The sequence below is a fragment of the Pleurodeles waltl genome, chromosome 8 (genome assembly GCF_031143425.1).
Source record: "Pleurodeles waltl isolate 20211129_DDA chromosome 8, aPleWal1.hap1.20221129, whole genome shotgun sequence".
Taxonomy (NCBI): Eukaryota; Metazoa; Chordata; class Amphibia; order Caudata; family Salamandridae; genus Pleurodeles; species Pleurodeles waltl.
In genome coordinates this window covers 773,762,852-773,785,498 of record NC_090447.1, presented here as the reverse complement: position 1 = coordinate 773,785,498, position 22,647 = coordinate 773,762,852, and the positions used below count along the sequence as shown (strand labels likewise).

The 22,647-nt window shown below is 44.5% G+C and overlaps 1 protein-coding gene across 2 annotated transcripts in view; it reads right to left on the bottom strand.

Annotated features, from left to right (window-relative positions):
* LOC138250295 (pyruvate dehydrogenase E1 component subunit alpha, mitochondrial) overlaps nucleotides 1-22,647 on the bottom strand; it is a 105,157-nt gene that overhangs the window by 2,426 nt on the left and 80,084 nt on the right. For both annotated transcript variants that reach the window (XM_069205025.1, XM_069205026.1), the window contains 3 exons: nucleotides 19,029-19,100; nucleotides 13,067-13,134; nucleotides 12,676-12,784 (listed from right to left, as the gene is read on the bottom strand). In XM_069205025.1, coding sequence (XP_069061126.1) covers nucleotides 12,676-12,784; nucleotides 13,067-13,134; nucleotides 19,029-19,100 — 249 coding nt within the window. The remainder of the gene's footprint in view (nucleotides 1-12,675; nucleotides 12,785-13,066; nucleotides 13,135-19,028; nucleotides 19,101-22,647) is intronic.

Below are 22,647 nucleotides of genomic sequence, written 5' to 3'. Positions count from 1 at the left end.
CTCTAGCTTTTTTTATAAAGTAACCTCCACTTGCAGGTTGACTGCACGATTCTGTCTAAAGCCAAGAGGGAGTCTCAAAGTTATTATATCGCCAATTTGACACTTTCATCCCTTTGGAAGATAAATCTGAGGATAGCACCCCTAACCACAGAATTTCGACAATCCCACAATACGCCAACTAGAGAAGAACCCTCATTCTCGTTAACAAAATCTTTCAGAAATGTTGGTTGTACACGTGTGGAAATTCGCATCTATTGCTATTGTTAAATTGATATCTTCACACAAGGTTAAGAGCCCCTCCCACTGAGCCATTTCTAAAACAATCTCCTGAAAATCGGGTTAATCATTATTATGTGCAAATAGGATTTTGCCAACTCTAACTATGAGGCAACGCCCAGTCTTGCACTTTATATAAATAAATTGCCACACATTGTTTTTATAAAGTCAACTACTCTTACCTGAACTAACTGCTTTGTAGCTCACTGTGCATTAAACTCGAGCCGGTGCAATTTGTCTGGGTCATGCTTAGTCAAATATGCTTCTTGAAGGCACACGATTTCTACACCAATATTTTACCAAACAGTACATATTTTTGATATAGTTCTTAAATCTGTTAATTTCTATATAAAAACAGAAATACCGTTCTTTCTAGCATCATTAACCTACCTGGGCTATTCCGAAATCAATGACCTTCACCAAAACAGACTTGCAAAATCAATGAGTTCGAGTGATCGAGCCAGTGCAAAATGACCTCACTGTTCAGCTACCTCCTAAGGTGTGTTGCTATGGAAGGAGAGGGTCCCAGCTGTAGCTAGACTTGATTTTCGTTGTTTTTAGAAGTGCAATACACAAACATTTAAGTCATCTGAAAGGTGGCATTGCTACCATACATCTAACCACCGTCATCAACAGTGTTTTCACCCACCTGCCCTACTAGATTATTCAGCCTCAATCAGCTGAATGTCCTTTGCGATGTAAACCTTTCCTACTTTCTAACTCCAGCCGCACCACAGGTTTAGCATCTAGTTCATAAATTTGAACATTATGATTATGCCACATGCAAACGTCCTATGTAAACACTAAGCAGGAGTGTGAAGGGGAGAATCATCATACTGCCCCACACCCAGGTAATATTGAGGTGGACATAAAAAGGTGAAGATGTGCCAGTTTGATCCCCTCTTTCAATAAGTATGGGATCCATTTCTTTGCTGTCTCTCCTAGTTCTATTGAATAATCATTCTATCAACAACAAATAATCTCTATACTGAAAGCAACTGAAAATCAGACTAGAAACTAACCCAGACCCAGGCTCCGTGTTAGCCTTACACACCCGGTAAAGCAGTCTAAACCTCAGAACAATTCAAATTCTTGATTGGTTGGACTAAATACAATGTGTTCATTACAGTCAGCACCATACTTTCCATGACTTTCCCCACATACCCAAAGAATTGCCATGCTTGGAACATAAATTTACCATTTACACTAGCAGAAGACTGGAAATTTGTAATAGTGGTATAGTTATTACATCCTTCATCAATCCATGCCTGTAGAACAGACGAGCAATGTCAGAGAAAGGACTGCTGACATACGTTGCTGCAAAAAAAACAGGCTTGGGCCAAACGGAGAGAAAAAATATTTTCTTTAAAAAAAAAAATTTAAAAAAAGAAAAACACTTGCCTACTTTTTATTTTAGGTGAAGAAAACCAATTTTGACTGAGGCTACCTTCTGTTAAGTAATTTTACAAAATGTGCATGTTGTTATTAAGGATTTTTAAAGGAAGGTCAATCAATCAATTTATAAAGTGTGGCTAATCACCCAATAGGGTATCCAGGCGCTTTCAGGTCCTGAAGGCTTATTCGAACACCCAGGTCTTGAGGGCCATTTGGAATTTCAGAAGTGAGGTGATGGTCCGGAAGTGTGTGGGGAGGCTGTTCCAGGTTTTTGCTGTGACGTGAGAGGAAGAGGGTCCTCCACTTCTGCTTCAGTAGATGCGTGGAGTACGGGCAAGTGAAAGGGAGGCAGAGGGTAGTATTCTCGACGGTTGGTGGAAGTTCAGGCAGTGGTTAATGTACCCAGGTCCTTGGTTGTGTAGAGCCTTGTGTGCGTAGGTCAGCAGTTTGAATTGGCACGAGCAGTCTGGCTGTGGAGTTCTGTACTGTCTGAAGTCTCTACAGGAGGTGCATGGAGATTCTTACGTATAGGATGTTGCTGTAGTCCAGATGGCTGGTGATGAGGGCCTGTGTCACGATGCATCGTGTGTAGAGGTAGCAACTTTAAAATCTTACGCAGCATGCACAAAGTGAGGAAGCAGGCCGAGGAGATGGCACGGATCTGTGATTTCATGGTGAGCTTGTTGTCAATGATAATTCCGAGGTTTCAGACGTGGTCGTAGGGAGTGGGTCCTAGATCTGATGGCCACCAGGAGTCATTCCTTGTGTCGCTGCTGCCAAAGATCAGTACGTCCGTCTTGTCGGTGTTCAGCTGCAGGCAGTTGTTCTTCATCCAATCAGCAATGCTGGTCATGCATCTGTGGAAGCTGGTTCTGGTGGTGGAGGGTTCATCAGTGAGTGAAGGGGTGAGCTTGGTGTCGTCTGTGTAGGAAATTACGTTGAGACCGTGGGACCTAAAGATGTTGGCCAGCAGGGTAGTATATGCGTTGAAGACCGTGGGGATAAGCCCTGGGGGACACTGCAGGTGATCTCCTTGGGTTTGGAGATGAAAGGTGGGAGGCATCTTCTGCGTTCTTCCGGTGAGGAAGGAGGTGATCCATCTGAGTGCGCCCCCTTGGATGCAGAAGTGGGGGAGTCTTTTGATGAGTATGTGGTGGGATACAGTGTTAAAGACCGCCAAGAGGTTAAGGAGGATCAAAGCTGCTGTTTCTCCTTGGTCGAGGGGGGGTTTGGATGAAATCGGTGGCTGTGATCAGGGCAGTTTCGGTGCAATGATTGCTGTGGAAGCCGGATTGGAAGGCATAGAGTAGTTGGTTCTGCTCCAGGGATGTTATGAGTGGCTTGCTTTTCCAGTACCTTTGCTGGGAATGGAAGCCGGGATATTGGCCTGTAGTTTTTGAGTTTGCTGGGGTCGGCGGAGGCATCTGGAAATGTTTTGGTGCTGAAAGAGGTGTTGAACAGGCCGACCCTTTGTTTTCCAAAGTTGAAGATGTAGTGCGGGCATGGGTCTGTGGGAGCTCCCAAGTAGATGGATTTCATGGTGGAGGTGATGTCCTAGATGGAGACGATGTTCCAGGTGGTCAGTATGTGGTACTTGCCGATTACTGTGGTAGCGTATCTGTTAAGGAACTCCATAGTTATTGTAGGAAGTTGGCTCTGTATGTGCTATTTCAAAGTAAGGAATAGCATGCACAGAGTCCAAGGGTTCCCCTTAGAGGTAAGATAGTGGCAAAAAGAGATAATACTAATGCTCTATTTTGTGGTAGTGTGGTCGAGCAGTAGGCTTATCAAAGGAGTAGTGTTAAGCATTTGTTGTACATACACACAGGCAATAAATGAGGAACACACACTCAGAGACAAATCCAGCCAATAGGTTTTGTTATAGAAAAATATTTTTTCTTAGTTTATTTTAAGAACCACAGGTTCAAATTCTACATGTAATATCTCATTTGAAAGGTACCGCAGGTAAGTACTTTAGGAACTTTGAATAATTACAGTAGCATATATACTTTTCACATAAAACACAAATAGCGGTTTTAAAAGTGGACACAGTGCAATTTTCACAGTTCCTGGGGGAGGTAAAGTATTGTTAGTTTTAGCAGGTAAGTAAATTACCTACAGGGTTCAGTTTTGGGTCCAAGGTAGCCCACCGTTGGGGGTTCAGAGCAACCCCAAAGTTACCACACCAGCAGCTCAGGGCCGGTCAGGTGCAGAGGTCAAAGAGGTGCCCAAAACACATAGGCTTCAATGGAGAGAAGGGGGTGCCCCGGTTCCAGTCTGCCAGCAGGTAAGTACCTGCGTCTTCGGAGGGCAGACCAGGGGGGTTTTGTAGAGAACCGGGGGGGACACAAGTCCACACAGAAAGTACACCCTCAGCAGCGCGGGGGCGGCCGGGTGCAGTGTGCAAACAAGCGTCGGTCTCCCATTGAAACCTACAGAGAACCCAAGGGGTCTCTTCAGCGGTGCAGGCAGGCAAGGGGGGGGCTCCTCGGGGTAGCCACCACCTAGGCAAGGGAGAGGGCCACCTGGGGGTCACTCCTGCACTGAAGTTCCGTTCCTTCAGGTGCTGGGGGCTGCGGGTGCAGGGTCTTTTCCAGCCGTCGGGACTTTAGGATCAGGCAGTCGCGGTCAGGGGGAGCCTCGGGATTCCCTCTGCAGGCGTCGCTGTGGGGGCTCAGGGGGGACAACTTTGGTTACTCACGTTCTCGGAGTCGCCGGAGGGTCCTCCCTGAGGTGTTGGTTCTCCACCAGTCGAGTCGGGGTCACCGGGTGCAGTGTTGCAAGTCTCATGCTTCTTGCGGGGATTTGCAGGGGTCTTTAAATCTGCCCCTCTGAAGCAAAGTTGCAGTTCTTTTGGAGCAGTGCCGCTGTCCTTGGGAGTTTCTTGTCTTTCTTGAAGCAGGGCAGTCCTCTGAGGATTCAGAGGTCGCTGGTCCTTGGGAAAGCGTCGCTGGAGCAGGTTTCTTTGGAAGGCAGAAGACAGGCCGGTAGGACTGGGGCCAAAGCAGTTGGTGTCTTCTTCCCTTCTTCTGCAGGGGTTTTCAGCTCAGCAGTCCTCTTCTTCTTGTAAGTTGCAGGAATCTAAATTCTTAGGTTCAGGGGAGCCCTTAAATACTAAATTTAAGGGCGTGTTTAGGTCTGGGAGGGCAGTAGCCAATGGCTACTGTCCTTGAGGGTGGGTACACCCTCTTTGTGCCTCCTTCCTGAGGGGAGGGGGGCACATTCCTATTCCTATTGGGGGAATCCTCCTTCTACAAGATGGAGGATTTCTAAAAGTCAGAGTCACTTCAGCTCAGGTTGCCTTAGGGGCTGTCCTGACTGGCCAGTGACGACTCCTTGTTTTTCTCATTATCTCTCCTGGACTTCCCGCCAAAAGGGGGGGCTGTGTCCAGGGGGCGGGCATCTCCACTAGCTGGAGTGCCCTGGGGCATTGTAACACGAAGCTTGAGCCTTTGAAGCTCACTGCTAGGTGTTACAGTTCCTGCAGGGGGGAGGTGTGAAGCACCTCCACCCAGAGAAGGCTTTGTTTCTGTCCTCAGAGAGCACAAAGGCTCTCACCGCATGGGGTCTGAAACTCGTCTCTCAGCAGCAGGCTGGCAGAGACCAGTCAGTCCTGCACTGAACAATTGGGTAAAATACAGGGGGCATCTCTAAGATGCCCTCTGTGTGCATTTTTTAATAAATCCAACACTGGCATCAGTGTGGGTTTATTATTCTGAGAAGTTTGGTACCAAACTTCCCAGTATTCAGTGTAGCCATTATGGAGCTGTGGAGTTCGTTTTTGACAGACTCCCAGACCATATTCTCTTATGGCTACCCTGCACTTACAATGTCTAAGGTTTTGCTTAGACACTGTAGGGGCATAGTGCTCATGCACCTATGCCCTCGCCTGTGGTATAATGCACCCTGCCTTAGGGCTGTAAGGCCTACTAGAGGGGTGACTTACCAATGCCACAGGCAGTGGGAGGTTGGCATGGCACCCTGAGGGGAGTGCCATGTCGACTTAGTCATTTTCTCCCCACCAGCACACACAAGCTGGCAAGCAGTGTGTCTGTGCTGAGTGAGGGGTCCCTAGGGTGGCATAAGACATGCTGCAGCCATTAGAGACCTTCCCTGGCATCAGGGCCTTTGGTACCAGGGGTACCAGTTACAAGGGACTTACCTGGGTGCCAGGGTTGTGCCAATTGTGGAGACAATGGTACATTTTAGGTGAAAGGACACTGGTGCTGGGGCCTGGTTAGCAGGGTCCCAGCACACTTCTCAGTCAAGTCAGCATCAGTATCAGGCAAAAAGTGGGTGGTAACTGCAACAGGGAGCCATTTCTTTACAGTTATGGGTTGGGATTTGAAGATGGTCGCAATCTTGTTGTGGAAGAAGTGGGCAAGGTTGTCTCACAGCTCCTGTGAGGGTGTGATGTTGTTTTCGCTGGCAGTTGGGTTGTCAAATTCCTGAATTATGTTGATCTCCTCTCCAGCTGTTTGCGGTCTCGTTTCGCTGTTCTAAGATCTTGGGTGTACCAGCTGGTCTTTTTGGAGCATTTTCTCTGGATGTTGCTCTTGATGGGGACAATGCTGTCTATGCAATTGGTGATGTAGGCATTTAAGTTTTTCACTCCCTGTTCCCTGTCCGCACAGCTGGTCTCTGAGATTTTGTTCCACCTCGGGTGGGGGGGGTGCTGGTCATCCTCGGGTGGAGGTGGGGGGGCCTGGAGATGCTGAAGTGGACAATGGAGTGATCAGGCTATGTGAGTTCTGTAACATGACCGTATTTGACGCGATTGCTGGGGATGAAAATGGGATCCAGCATGTGTCCTGCGGTGTGTGCAGGGTCGTGGATGATCTGGGTCAATCCGAGGCTGCTCATCCTGTCGAGAAGTTGTGCAGTGTTGGTGTGGAAATTTAGGTCAACGCGGAAGATGTAGACTTTAGAGTCTAAGGCTAGGGGCAAAATTAAGTTTGCTATGGTGTTACGGAAGCTGGAGTGTGGGTTTGGGGAATCGGTATGCGAAGGTCCCTCTAATGGTTGTTTTGTTGTTCATGTGGAGCTTGAAGTTGAGATGTTCCATGAGGGGTGGTGGTGATGGAGCACTGCATGGCCTATTTGCGGATGATGGCTGATCCTCCTCCCGGCTTGTTGGTACAGTCCTGGTGAGGAGTTGCATGAAGAGAGGTACTGCTTCAGTTGAATTGATCACCTTGACATGCTGTCTTGTCGCATATCTGGAGACAGCATTCCTCAAAGATATTATTTTATAAATAGTTTCATCAATCATCCCCACAATTTCCGACTTCGAATCTGCTTTTCTACAGGTCCTTTTTTTTCCCTATTAGCTGGACCCATTTGTTTATTTGCTGGCCAAAGAAAAACATTTGTTACAGGAGTGGTACTTCTTTTCTTTTGTCAACTGAATATATGCAAATTTCACAAACAATTCAGACGCATCAACATTAAATGTATGCACAGACTACTATTAATTGTTGATGACTTGTGAACTACTAGAGCACCTATGTTTAAATAAATTAAAGGCTTGTCATAACATGATGTGTGTGGGACTCTAAGTGGAAATTGTACAATAAGTAATGCGTTACTGTTGAATCTGACAGCCCTAGGGTTGTCATCCCACAACTTTTTGCCTGCCCCCCTCCACTTTTCTGACACTGGCTTTAGGGCTCTGCACAATTTACCACTGCTAACCAGTGCTAAAGTGCATATGTTCTATCCCTTAAACATGATAAAATTGGTGAATTCCCAATTGGCATGTATGATTTACTTATAAGTTCCTACTAAAGTGCACTACATGTGCCCAAGGTCTGCTAATTAAATGCTACTAGTAGGCCTGCAGCACTGATTTTGCCCCCCACATAAGTAGCCCCTTAACCATGTCTCAGGCCTGCCATTGCAACGCCTATGTGTGCAGTTTCACTGCCACTTCGACATGGCATTTAAAAGTACCTCTCAAGCCTTAAACTCCCGTTTTTATACATATACGTCACCCATAAGGTAGGCCTTGGGTAACCCATAGGACAGGGTGCTATCTAAGTAGAAGGCAGGACATGTACATATATGTGTTTTACACGTCCTGTTAGTGGAAACCTCCTAAATTCATTTTCCACTACTGTGAGGCCTGCTCTTTTCATAGACTAGCTTTGGGACTGCCCTCATATACGTTTTGGTGGTAGATTCTGGTCTGAAAGGTGTAACCAGGTCATATTTAGTATGGCCAAAATGATAATAGAAAATCCTGCTTAGTGGTGAGGTTCGTTTTATATTACTATTTTAGAAATGCCCCTTTTAGAAACTGAGCATTTCTCTGCACTTAAAACCATGTGTGCCTTACAGCCTGTGTCCAATCAACGTTTGGTCTGGGCTGGTTGACAGCTCCCTTGTGTATTCCACCCAGGCTACCACAAACACAGGACACTCAGTCTCATCTGCATATCGAATGGGTCTTCCTGGGCTGGAAGGGTGGTGGGCCTGACACATTTCAAAGGCCAGTGGCCAACCCTCACACAATAGACTGATCAACCCCATGCTAGGACCCTGGCAAACAGGACCAGACTGAAAGGGGAACTTCTGCATTTCAAAACCACTCTTTGAAGTCTCCCTCACTTCAAAGGCATTTTTGGTATATAAACTGGGTCTATGACCCCACAGACTCAGACACTTCTGGACCTACATTTGCATTCTGTCAAGAGGAACTCCCTGGCTACCCAAAGGACTCATCTGGACTGCTTTGCTGTAAGGGACTGCTGCCCTGCTGTTTCCCTGCTGCTCTGTGACTTTGCTGAGAAGGACTCTGTCTTCCCCAAAAGTGCTCTTCAAGGGCTTGGATTGAGCTTGCATCCTGTTTTCTGAAATCTCAGGGCCAAAAAGGCTTAATCTCTTCAGGAAACTCCTTCTGCGTAGAAAATAGATGCACCGCCTGCCGAAACTGACACAAAGCCTGCACTGCGAATGAGAAATTGCCGCACAGCCGACAGGAAGGACGAAGCCCCCTACTTCCCAAATGGAAATTCGACAAAGTGCCTGCCTTGAGACAGAAAATTTGATGCATCGCCTACCAGATCAACGCAGTGCCTGTGTCTTCTTCCAGCGCATCAAGGATTTTCCTTGCATCGTCCCTGGGCATCAGAAGATCCTCGCATTGTAGTGAGGAACCAAGACTGCTCGTCAAAAAATGACACTATCCCCTTGCAGCGTGAAAGGAAATGACGCATCGTCTTGTGCCACATTGGAAAATCTGACACACCTCATTTTTCCATGCTTGTCCTCCTCTACTGCCTCCGTTTGGCATTTTTTATGCATACCAGGTAGTGTGTGTAACACAGAGACAACTGTTTATTTATAAAGATTAAGACTCTTTTCATCCTTCTAAAAAGTGATATTTCAACTTGTGCTTATTGAATCTTTTTTGGTTTGACCTTATTTTATTGAGATAAATATCTATTTTTCTAAACCTGTGCGCTGTTGTCACTATGTTACTGTATGATGTATTGCACAAATACTTTACACATTGCCTTCTAAGTTAAGCCAGACTGCTGAGTGCCAAGATACCCGAGGGTGGACACAGGATAATTTGGATTGTGTGCAACTTACCCTGACTAGGATTGTGGTTCCTACTTGGACAACGGTGTACACCTCTGCCAACTAGAGGCTCCATTTCTAACAGTTACATACTCATGAATTTTAAACAAGATGTATGTGAGGAAAATGCTATATATGATTAATGAGGCTATTAATGTTTGGAGTATAAATGCCAGTGTACCCCATTTTCCTCGCAGTGTAGGCTCTCTGTCTTTGTGTTAGCAGTACGGCAACGGTCTTGTACCATGCCTAAGAAGTTTGGACTATCCACCTCCAGATGGATTGCTCGGTGACCGGTGTGCCCTTGTTGGTTTGCACAAATGAGATAGAGAGCTGGGTTGTTTTCCTGATGTTCCTTGCTTCTTTTAAGTAGTACGATATTACATCTAGTGTGTAGGGTCTTTTCTACTTACATCTTTGGGCTTTAGGAGAAGGTTGTTAACTGCAATGTTTAGTAGACAAGAAAGTGGGAGATAACCTTTGGAAGAAAGGTTTGTTCTCATAACGACCATGCAGTCCATGTTCACTTGCACGTGGGTTCCTGTGTTCTGAGTGCTTGTAACTCTGCAACTCCTCATAAAGAAGTGACAGTGAATAAGAAGCCCGTATAGAGAGTTAGGTGCTTGACATCTGCTTTGTGCATTGGCTGAAATGGGTTCATTATGAACTGGGTTAACACCAGGTTTAGGTTCCATAGAGGTGCAGGCTCTGCTCTTGGTGCAGATATTCTTTCTGCCCCTTCCAGCAACTAGTAGATGACTGGTGCATTGAAGAAACTTATTACAGCAATTCCTTTAGTGGGTGCGACTGTGGCCGAGAGGTGCACCTTTAGAGAGGCGTATGATGATCCTTCATCTAGAAGATGGGTGATGTATTTGATCACAGTGATCTCCTGTGCCCAAGTAGTCGTTGACCACCTGTTTCCTACACCAATGTGTAAATCTGCTCAAATTTGCCATGTAGCACCCTCTTGTGGTTCCTCTTCTGCCCGGCCTCCTTGAGAACCTCCATAGTTCTGTGTGGTAGGAGTAGGTGGCCAAACTCTACGTCCTCAGGAGCCAAAGCTGCTAAGCTAAGGGTTGTTGGCACTGGGTGGTTTATCTGATGCCCTTATATAGTTAGCATGTGCTGTTGAAGAGGCAGTTTTATTACTCTGCCCTGTGCCATCTCTACCAGCTTTGACAACCATGTTTGTCTGGCCGACTGGGGACCGATCAGTTTTAGTGTCATAGAGACCTGTTCGCATCTATTCAGCATCAGATGCATCATTGGAGCTGCTAGAAAAAAGCATGCAAATAGCCCTGATCAGTGTATTGAGAGGGCAGTCCCCCTCTGACATGTGGGGAGATTACCTACAAGCAAAGCTTTGGCATTGGAAAACACCTGTGTTGGAGAGAATCACAGATAGATTTTTCCCATCTGTGGAAGATGAAGTTCACGATTTATTGCTTTAGTTCCCACTTGTGTGAGGAGTTTTCTTGTCTGCTTAGCCTATCCGCTTCACTGTTCACTAGGACAAGTGGACCACTAGTGATATCCTCTTTTGGATGACATAACTCCATATGTCCTGCACTAACTGGATGAGCGCTTGTGATTTTATTCCCTCCTATTTGCTGAGGTAGACCATTGTGGTTGTATTGTCCGTTTGAATTTGGACCACTTGATATGTTTTTGAAAGCTTTCAGTGCCAAGAAAACTACTTGATTTTCCAGGATGTTTATGTATTTGACCTCTGATGTTCAGTTTTGCCCCATGCATCCTCAACCAGGTATGGAATACATCCAGGATGATGGCTTTTGTTAGAATTGAGGTTTCTGCATGTCAGAGCATGTACCGGTACAAACAGGAACCATCACTTCTAGTCATGGTGAGCTAGATGCACACTTGGAGATAATCTGTGCTCACCCTTTGGTAGCCTAGTGCAGAGCAATCACGCTTTTCTAAAAAGGCAATGTGCAAAGTATTTGAGCATCACAAGTACACACAGTAACACAATGAAAACACCACAAAAGACTCCACATAGGTTTGGAAGAATAGAGAACAAGACTAAAACAACAAAAATCCAATCAATGGAAGTCGAGAAATGAATTTATAAAGAACAAATTAAAAATAGTGCTTACAAGTCACTAGCTTTCAAAAGGTCAAGGCAAAAAGACTTGGGGAAGACCATCCCTAAGGATGCCTGGTCTAACAGTCACTGAGCGAGCTGGGTGTTTGAAAGGCCTGCTCACCGTGGTGTTCCGTCTGTTCCACCACTATATCTCTTCCTGTACCTTTGCAGTGCCAACAACTAAATACTTTCAAATTCCAGTTGTCCGTAACCACTGTCCTTGTAGCCACTTCTGAAGTGGCCTCATGTTTAACCGTGCACAAGGTAAAAGGGGATGCACAATGCATTCATTCTCTTTATCTTCCCAAATGTCTTCACTATCAGAGGTCGTCCCTTTTGGTAGAAGTGATTTTGCTGTACCACAGCTAGGGTTGGAGATGTCTGCCTGCGCCATGGCGAAATGTGCCCACCTTTGCTATTCCATTGTTCTCAGAGTTTTTGGATCAAATTCAGCACGTGCTGCAACCCTCTTCGTCGTGGTCTTTAATCAGACACAGGTTGCAGACTTTGTGGCTGTCCTTTTAGGAGTACATATGGTGGCCCTTCAGGCAGTATCTATAGGGTGTATGTTCCATCCCTTTTACCTTCACTGTATAAACCATAGTTGTCAATGTCTCTAAGACAGTTTGCTTTTTGTCAGTGGAAACAATGTCCCTTCTTTAGCGTTGTTGGTGCAACAGTTGAAGTTTCTCTGAGGTTTTTCCCCAAAAATGCTTGGTAAGAAAAAAATCATGTTTGTCTAATTATTCTGTGTCTTTGCTCTGCTTTCTGGACCAAGAAAGAGAATCTGAAGATGACACCCTCAGAAGCAGGTTTCCTGGGGTAGGGGCCTGATGTTCCAGAATGAAGGACTAGTATCCCCTATGGTCGACACCACACAAAAAAAGAGAAAGGGGACTAAGATGAATTATAATTCCAGACCCAACCACAAGGGAGTGGAATAATGTACAGCATGTTTATCCAGAAAAGATTAATGTTTCATAACAATGTTTCCACAATTTAAAAAAAAACAAAGTGCTGGGCACATCATAAGATGCTCACTTTAACACAAACTAATGCCTTTAACAAGCTTTGGAAATAAAGAAGGTTAAAACTGAATTATTAGGGTGTGGAGGTCTAGGAATATAAACTATAAAACTTGTGCATAACAATGGAAATGACTAACCCATAAAACACGGATCATCATTCACAATGATAGTATGTTTACTATCGAAAGACTTTTTACAAATTCTATCCACAAGCTCTGTAAATTCAAGCTAAGATTGATAAGGCAAAAGTACCAATTCTATTTTATAAGCAAACAATCATACCTTCAATTCATCCACACTTGCAAGATTGTTGTTTAACATTCTGTCCTTGAGAAGAGTTATAGGGTCGCTTTTACTTCTTACTTCTTGAATTTCTTCTCTTGTGCGATAACTAAGAAAGAAAAGCAGATGTACATTTTACGTCATTAAAGAAGCTGATTTCCTTAAAGCTCTTCTGTGAAGCGCTCAAAGGGTAAAAGCATAATGCAGCAACATAGGTGAACATGATATAAACATTATAATTAATCTAACAAATACATCAAGCCTAAGTCATTTAACATTATGATAACTACGGCCTTTTATTCAAAGTTCTCCTCCAAAGTAAAGAATGACAGTAATTGCACGTCTTATGTCCATGGCATATGTTATGGATTGTATCATATATCAAGCTTACCTGACTCCAGGGTCACTCATGCTGTGCCCATGGTAACGATATGTCTGCAGCTCCATCAAAATAGGACCCTGCAAGTAGCAAAATATAACATAATTAAGCACAACAGCCTTACCCAGAAAATTCGCAGAGCTGAAACTCGTAATATTTGGTAAGCATATCAAAAGGTTATTTACTCTCCCATATGTTCCTTGGAGCTTGGAATAACACAACCGATTTCTACGTCAGGGTTCAAGAGAATTCATTTGACATTAGAAATTAGCTAAAAAGAGAAAAGGGGTTTTCTGCCTATCTCTTTCCACCCAAAAGGATAATTTAAAAAAAAATCTTGGACCAAAAAATGACTTATGAAACAGTAACTGGTACACATAGTACATTTCTCCACAGCCAGTTTACTTGATGATTTATTGGTAAAACTAGTTTATGTAAAAGTTTGTCTGTGAAATAAATTATCCTTAGTGGACCCTGCATGAGAAATGGAAGCTCGTCCTATCATGTGTTGAGACTAACCTTCACAATTACTTTTCCTTCCATGCTTAACACCGAAAAGAGATAGTACAAATGGATTACTCTAATTTGCTTATTTGATGGCTTGTGTGGGCTTTACTTTCCTGTTGTAACTTTAGAAATGCCTTTCTGTGTCCTTACACGCTCAAAACTGTGTGCGTTTTCCAGCTGTTTCCCTCATGTGATTATGTGCCCCACCCCAATCTCTGCATTGCTCTGTCTCACCATGTCCTTCTATGTTCTATCTCCTGTTTCCATATTTCTCGGACTTGCAACGTGCTTCTGTGCTTCTCTAGGCTGCTCTGTCTCACTGTGTGCTACTCTTCCCTCCACCGCTGCTCTCAGTAGTGCTTTGTTTTGCTGTGTACGTCTCCGACCCTCATGTGTTGTTTCCATGTCCCGGGTTGCTTCTCGTGACTCCTTGTTGCTCTGTTTTGCCACTTGCTTCTGTGCTTCTCTCCTGTATCATTTGTCTTGCTGTGTACTTCGCTACCCATAAAGTGTGGTTTCTGAGCCCTCATGATACTTCCACTCCGCCCAAGTCTCCCATTTTGCTTCCCCTTCCGCCTGGCTCCTCCATTTTGCTTCCACACCCCATCTTGTTTTTTTCTTTTTAGTTACTGACCCTAAAACCGCTCATGTTATTTTGTAGGTGGTAGGTGTGTGGTGCGCATATGCATAAAAAATGGTACAGTAATCTGTGTGAAAAGTTTTTTTTTTTCTCTTTTCAATTCTTTAGCCATGTTGCACAGCGTCAACTTATTGGCAAGGCCAATAGGTCCCAAAGCCATGAGACCTACTGGTTTTGCCAAAGCTTGCTGTAAATAGCCATTGTCATTCAATTCAGCCAAGATTGTAGCATTTAATATTTATTCATAGTTTCAGTAAACACTGTTAAGCTGGTACACCACCAGGCAAGGTCCCCCGGTCAGTGGAAAACTTCTCAAAAAGAACTGGTTACATCTAGTTAAATACATCTGTGGTTCCATCAGTGTTTAGCCATAACTGAGACTCCGAGAACCTTGCAGTGATCAGCAGTTCCTTTCAATTTGGACTACTGCTTTAGACTGTGTAGGAAAGTATCCTTTTTGGCATGGTTACCCCCACTTTTTGCCTGCTGTCAGTGTGTTTTGACTGTGTTCACTGGGATCCTGCTAACCAGGACCCCAGTGACTGTGCTATCTCCCTCTAAATTTGGTTGCCTAGGACTTAGCATACCCCGCAGTTGGCATACTGGTGTCTCCCATATAAGTCCCTAGTATGTGGTACTTTGGTACCCAGGGCATTGGGGCACCAGTTATTCCCCATGGACTGCAGCATGTATTGTGCCACCCATGGTAATCCATTCAAAATTTGTCGGCAGGCCTGCCATTGAAGCCTGCATGAAAAGGTGCATGGTCCCTTTGACTACAGGTCACTGCACCAGGTCACTGTAAGTCACCTCTAAGGCAGGCCCCTCTAGCCCAGAGGGTGGGGTGCAGGTACCTGTGTGTGAGGGGACCCCGGCCTAAGCAGAGGTGCCCCTATGACATCCAGCTACATCCCCCTGGACTTCGTAAGTGCGGGGAGGCCATTTTACCCGTGTCCTGCTACACAATGGTAACTTCGAATCTGGCATGTTTGTTATCAAACATGTCAGAATCATACCTCGATACCGTTGCCAGTATTGGTTGTATGATTTCATGCATTCTGGTGGCTCCTTAGAGGAACCCCAGCAGTGCTCTGACCAGTCTTCTAGGGTTTTTCTGGGCAGCCCGCACTGCTACCACCCCTCAGATAGGTGTCTGCCCTCCTGCTGCTTGACTATCTCAAGCAGAGGAAGGCAGAACAAAGGATTTCCTTTGGGAGACAGAGGCAACAGCCTCTCCCTTTGGAAATAGATGTTACTTGGCGTGTGAGGGGTAGCCTCCCCAAGCCACCGGTATGCTTTGAAGGCCACATTTGATGCCCTCCTTGCATAAAACAGTTTGCACCAGTCCAGAGACCCCTGGTGCCTGCTCTGGTGCGAAACTCGACAATGGAAAGGGATGTGAACACTCCCCTGTCCATCACCACCCCAGTGCTGGTGCCTAGAGCTCCTCCAGGTGGCCACTTGATTCTGCCATCTTAAATCCAAGATGGGCAGAGGCCCATGGGAGCATCTGAATGGCCAGGTCAGGCCGGTGACGTCACAGCCCCCTCCTGATTGATGGTCACCCTGAAAGGTGACCAATCCCCCTTTCTGGGCTATTCAGGGTCTCCCTTCCGGGTGGGTCTTCAGATTCGACGTGCAAGATTCCAGCAGGACTCCTGTGCATCATCTACTTCATCTTCTGGCCACCGGGACAGCCACTGGACCCTTCAGGAACGGACAATCTGCAACTCCAGCGATGACTACGCTCTGCAACATTGTTTGTCCGCCTCCTTCCAACAACTGCAACATTTTCCTTGCTGTGCATCCTCCGAGGGTGACGAGTCTTTATCCTGCACAAGATGCAAGAAGGAATCCTTCTTGGAGCGAAGTAGTCACTCCCCTGCATCTGCAGGAACCAACATCAATAACTGGCTGCGTGGATCCTCTGTCCTCCGGAGCTGCGTGGATCCTGCATCACAGGTGGTGGTCTGGATTGGTCCCCTTGATCCTCTCTACCAGCTCTTCAACTTGGGAGACGGAAAGCCCTTGCCTCTCCTTGCAGGAACGTACCCCTGTGCTCTGCAACTCTTGCAGCTACCAAGGCTTGTTTGTTCCTCCTCCAAGGGATCTTCAGGCTCCGTGTAGCCTCGGCCTCCAGAACTCTACCCGCAAAGCAGTGTCCTGCCTGCTGCTTCAGCGACATGGGACTCCTCGCTAGATGTGCTGAGTGGGCCTCATGGCGACTGCTGTGTCTGCTGCCTCTTGGTCGCCTGTAGAGGCTGCCTGTTCTTCTTGTGACTCTCCCAGCTGCTGAGGGTCACCTCGGACTCCCCTCCTTGGGTCGAGTCCCCTGGGCCTTGCTGGTCCTCTTCAACCTTGCAAAACCTTCCTCACCGACTCTTGGATTTGCAAGGCATGATGGTAGTTTTCCAGCACCACTGACTGACTGCATTACGACCACAGACACGGGTCATCACTTGCATCACTTCTTGAACTTCTCTTCTGCTACTGTGTTGCACTGCTGACTTTCTTCATCCACTGTCGACCTGGTCCTGCATCCACAGAAAGGTAGGTAGGGCTCCTGACACAGCCGGACACTCCAACTCCACCTTTGGTTTCTTCTGGTCTTGCACAGTCCTTTTCCAAAGTTCTCCTGTTGGTTTGGGGGAAACACCAGGTACTTACCTCTTCTCTCCTGGTCACGAGGGGGGGCACCCTGGTACTTACCTTTTGGTGTTCCTAGTTCCTCCAGCTCCCCTCTACAGATTCCATTTCCCTGGATGGTGGAATGCTTTCAAATTGCACTTACTTAGTACATGGTTTGGGCTCCACCAGGGCCTTCCCTATTTTCTATTGTTTTACTGTTTGCTATTGCTTTCAGTGCTAATCACTGACTTCTAATGTGTATATAAAAGTGCATTTACTCACCTCCTAGTGGAGTATTGCCTATTCAGTATTTTAGTATTTGTGTTACCATAATAAAGTACCTTTATTTTTGTAACACTGTGTGGTTCTTTCTTGTGTGCAAGTGCTGTGTGACTGTAGTGGTATTGCATAAGCTCTGCATGTCACCTAGATACGTCTTGGCTGCTCATCCATAGCTATTTCTAGAGAGCCCTGGCTTCCTAGACACGGTCTACACCTCACTAACAGGGGACACCTGACCTGGTATGAAGTGATATACACCATAGGTGCTCACCATACAGCAGGCCAGCTTCCTACGCACTGTAACAAACACTTATTACATGTTGCAAAAGCTCTGCTAAGCCTATTCTCGCTAGAGAAAAACATGTGTCAGCAGAGTTCTCAAACCTATTTGTGCAAAATTTAGGAAATAAATCTAAAACAAAAAAATATATATTTCATTTCTTTTAGACAAAAAGAAAGACAACCAACAAATCTTTATTATAACATTTTAACCACTTTGCTATAAACAGCTCAAATAATATCATTTTCACTTTGAATGTCCTGATTTCATAAGCAGGAGGGTCCAGCACCTGGAATCTCTAACTACCATCACTAATTTTCAATTAGACCCCTTGCAGCCAGGACAACTAGAAGCATAGATTCCCTTAGCTCTCAGAAGTATCCAGGTTGATATTAAAGGTGACAGGATCTAGCACAATTCTCATCCATGGGTTTCGTGACCTGCCACACTAGCAATGAAGGGAAATACATCAGAACTGCAGGGGTGGAGCATATCTCTTGCAGTTGAGCAGTCATTTCTGTGCCTCTACATCATAATACTTATTGTTTCTTGGGGCTCTTGAACACAACAGACCTACATAATGTAGGGAATGGGAGCATTAGCCTTTTACCCGTGAGAACTAGAAATCAACCAGACATTCAGTGTAGATCCGATTCAAAATCCAGTACATCTGAAAACACCCCTGACTGGGGCTATTGCAAAAGGTAAGCTAAGTGTGCGGGTGACAGGGTAGAACAATTCCTGAACCTTCGTGACTCAGTGGAGGCCGGTGTGATAAATAAGAACAGATGCACAAATGCATGCTAAAGGTGGATAATAACAACTGATAACCACTAGAAGACCGGCAGGAATCAAATCTGGAACTGTAAGAGATGCAAGAGCATCGTAAAGAGTAAACAATATATCTTTCTGGTCGAAGTAAGAGAAGCTCACTGAATGACTACATCCCCTATCAAGACATATACACAAATACGAGACCATAAAGTAGAGATGAAAATGTTTTACCCCTTGTTTTACAATCAGGTGGGTACCTCAAGTTTCTGCATCGAGTCAAGTAAGTCCATGCACGCTAGAAAACGAAAGCCTAGTATTTTCAATAACTGCATGAATGCCAGAAAAAAAAACAAGAAAAAGGTTTCCGCAAAGCAACTCAAAACACACACATGCACAACTGTTCTACACCACCCAGCACTATTCAATGGAAAAAAGGGGACATGAAGGAATTAGAATCTAGGATGCATGCTGCATCTCCTTGCTTTCTACATTAATTGCACACTGTTACTTAGATATAGAAGGGTTGAGCACTGTAGGCTTTGTTATCAAAAGAGAGCAATACATGATCAGTAAAAGCAGTTTCTACTGTTCATCTACGATCAAGACGCATTTGTACTGTATCTGCAGTCATGAAGTGGTATGCCAGTTGGTACAAATAACGTTAGATGATTCGTCATGGTGTCTCTCTCCAAGAAGCCCCAGCGAGTCTATCATTTGTCTTTCCAAGGATTAAGGGGTTGTGTGGTTCACAAGAAGAGGAGGTGGGAAGTAGGCTGTGAACTATTTTTTCCCTTGAAGAATTAATGCCGTTAACAGAATAGAAGGATATAAAAAAATAAATGTATTGTTCAGAAGCAACTCACCTTGCCAGACCTGCAGTGATCAGCAGCAAACTTTGTAGCCTCTCTGACACACAACACGTCCATACCATCGACCTAGCAAAAGAAAATAATAAATACAAACACAGTGAGCTATCGTTCAAACGAAATGTCCATTGTCCACTAAAGCTACTTTTAGTAAGAAAAATAAAATTAAACTGCAGTCAGTTCCAAATGTAGAATATATTGATTCTTCGTTGCAGCAGTGTTTTAGGCACATTTGATTGTTTGGAGCAAAATCAACTGTTCTTAGGCATAAGCAGCAAGTGAAAAAATAAACCTCTCGCAATAAAAATCTTTTTTTAAAAAGCACAAAACAAGCACATAAGGAAAAACCGAAGGAGAACCATAATTTAGAAACATTAGAATATGTAATGAAACTTCAGCGAAAACTATAGAGTACAGTAGAAAGAGAAACAATGAATCTAACAGCAGAAACTACTTCGGGAAGTTAAAAAAAAAAAAAAAAAAAAGCTAAAAAAGCTGGCTTGCACACGGTTTAAAAACAAACATCTGCAAAGCCAATTGGTCTTGCTTTGTTGATCTATTGGCTTTGCTCAAGTGTTTCACAGATGCAGTACAGTATTGGCAAAGCATGACGATGTATGTGTGCCCATGAACTGACGCAAGTGGCCCTTTTTTTTTTTTTTAACATTCACCACTTGGGTTTGCATATATAAACAAGCATTTGCAATGCAACAGGTCTCCGATTTTCCTGAGGTAGAGCTATTGGCATTGAAAAATTCAGAACTGGACTTTTCTTCCCAAATAAATTGGTCAACCCGGTCTCATAATTTTGTCTTTTCCTGTCATGTTTTGGTGGTCACTGGTGGCTACTGACATCAGAAATCACAAGCCCTTGAGGAGAGACGAGATGATTTCACTACCTTGAGTTATGTAAACGTCTGAATATAAATTGGAAAATAAGGCTGGAAAACTATTTTATTTTTATTTTAACAGAATGAAAAGTCTTTCAAGCATTCTTGCCTCACGTTTCAACAAGCAGAGCACCCTGAGAAGATTTATGGCCCTAATAAACGAGAAAAGTAATTCCCTGTGTGTGATGTCGTGAGTGCTGGCAGGGAGGAGCCCTAGAGAGGGAGACTTGAGATGCAAGGCTAAGCAAGTTTCACATCATTACTTCTAGGTTTAACTACCAGAAAGGGCATATTGTGGATTTTGTGAGCAGTGAACTAAACAACTGGGTCATTCTTTTATAAAACAAGCTTATTTTAGGAGCTAGAGGTCAACGAGGACAGCACTGGAATAAAACCAAAACAAATGACAGTGACGTGGGAGGAGATGGGAAAAATAAAATGCTGCAAAAAAAAAAAAAATTAAAAAAACGCAGGCAGCTACCAGCATAAAACACCCACAGTGAAAGGGGAACACCAAAGAAATAACAAAAATAGTCAGTCACAGCAACAGATAAAGAAACCAAAGTAGAATAATACAGTAGTTGGTCACTGCTCTGAAACTGAAAAAAAAAAAAAAAAAAAAAACAGAAAAAGGCAGAACTGGCCCCTAGAGAGCAAGAATTTTTTAAGGGCACTACAACCAACAAATGAAATCGTTTTAAGCCATAAGAAGTAAACTTAAAGTATACACGTGGTTGAACGCTCAACCTAAAAAATGAAATGGTGTTAAAACAAAAGTGCTTTTGGCATTTTGGAGCAGCCCCGCAAGCAAAGGGCACCTGCCACACACTTTGAAATAAACAAACAAACAAATAAATAAATAAAAATCTAAATTACCTCGATTGTGGGGGAGGAGTGGGTGTGGACAAGCAATGAGGAGTGGGTGTGGACAAGCAATGGAGAGTGGGTGGGAGGGAGGGAGCCACTAAGGCACCCACAACTGAAACTGTATTCAACTCCAGCTACTGCACAGAGGCAGAGGAGGTCATACACTAGGCCTCCAAAATACATTTACCCACTCCTACAAAGTTAGTCCGAAATCCAGCAGAAAAAATGTAATATACACATCCCTCAGTGTGTTATGATATACACCAATTTCACAACAGACACTGCTCTCAATCATCAGTTATTTTCCAAACTAGACGTAGGGCCTCATTACGAGTTTGGCAGGGGGGATTACTCCGTCACAAAGGTGATGGATAACTCACCCACCGAATTACAAGATCCAGAGGATAAAATGGAATTTGTAATATGGCGAGCGGGATATCTGTCATCTTTGTAACAGAGTAATCCCCTGCGCTAAACTTGTAATGAGGGCCTTAAAGCTAACACTTACATGGCTCAGGAAACTTCTGCAACGTTCAACAGGACGAATCCCATGTTGGTACATTATTACCTCACCTGTTTTACGCATTACAGTTTCTAAAATGGAGTGCAACTTAACCTTTCCAGTGGGCATGCTTGCCCCTAACCATAATAGTTATTTTTTAAATTATTATATATGCAATCACATTTTTATATTGTTACATTGGTTCAAAAGATCTACTTGTATAAAGCACATTCCCTTCCTTCGATACAAAAGGTTCTTTGAGATTTGACCTACAATTGCTGATTTAGGTTTTAATTTCTAGTTGTGGCATCTCGGACTTGCTTTTTCCTCATCATTTTTGTTGTGCTTGGGTTTAGGTTTGTTCCCAAATTATGCTACAGGACCCGGGCTTTGCAGCAAGCTGCCGGGATAGGCATGGCTGTGCTCAACCAGCATTGAATGGGGATCTTTGCCATCAGGCACAATCCTAGATCCAAGAGCACAGGAGAAACTTTAAGACGGTTCTCATTTATCCAATCCATGCCCTCAATCCCTACTTTCCTATGCTGAACTAGCCGTTTGGAGTTGGCAGTCTACTCAAAGGAAGTACCTAATGTCAGAACCAACAAAAACAGTGAAACAGTGATTAAGTAATGAGATAAACATTGTATTGCTCTCGCTCCCCAATTCAGTCACAGTTTCACTTTTTCACGACACAACTGTCAGAAGTTTCATGTCCAGGACAGTAACCAAGGGCAGTCGGTCTATATGAACACTGAAATTTGCCAGGAGTCACTCTCATGGTGACCTACTGCTGCAGGAGACACCTCCTTGGCTCAACTGCAGCGTTCTGAACTGATATGTCTATACTCCAGTGTATCACTCTGGGTTTACTAGAGAGGTGAATATCTTTCTTCAGAATCCTTTCTCTTAGCAGTGACTGATGAAAAAAAGATTAGCAGGGCCTGATATATTAAGATTTCTATTAAGAAATCGTAAATGCAGGTAAGGAGCCCCCTCATTGCAGATATACCCCTGCTTCTTCTTACCCCACACAGAAGGGGAGGCTTTTGAACAGCTCCTGACAATAGAGGAGCTCAACAATGCCCTATCAGAACTCAGCCCGGGCAGAACTCCAGGCCCATACACGTTCCCCACGGAATATTATCACAAGTTGTGTGCATGCATTGTGCCCCCTCTCCTAAATATGCTCCTATTGGCAACTTCCTCACCATCACTGGACCTGTGTGATCCTGCTGAAACCTGACAAACCCCCAGACCAACAATCTTCTTACAGGCCTATTGCTCTCATTAACACGGAGGTTAAACTTTACGCTAAACTACTAGTTAGGCTAGTGACTGAGGTGCTTGTCCGCTT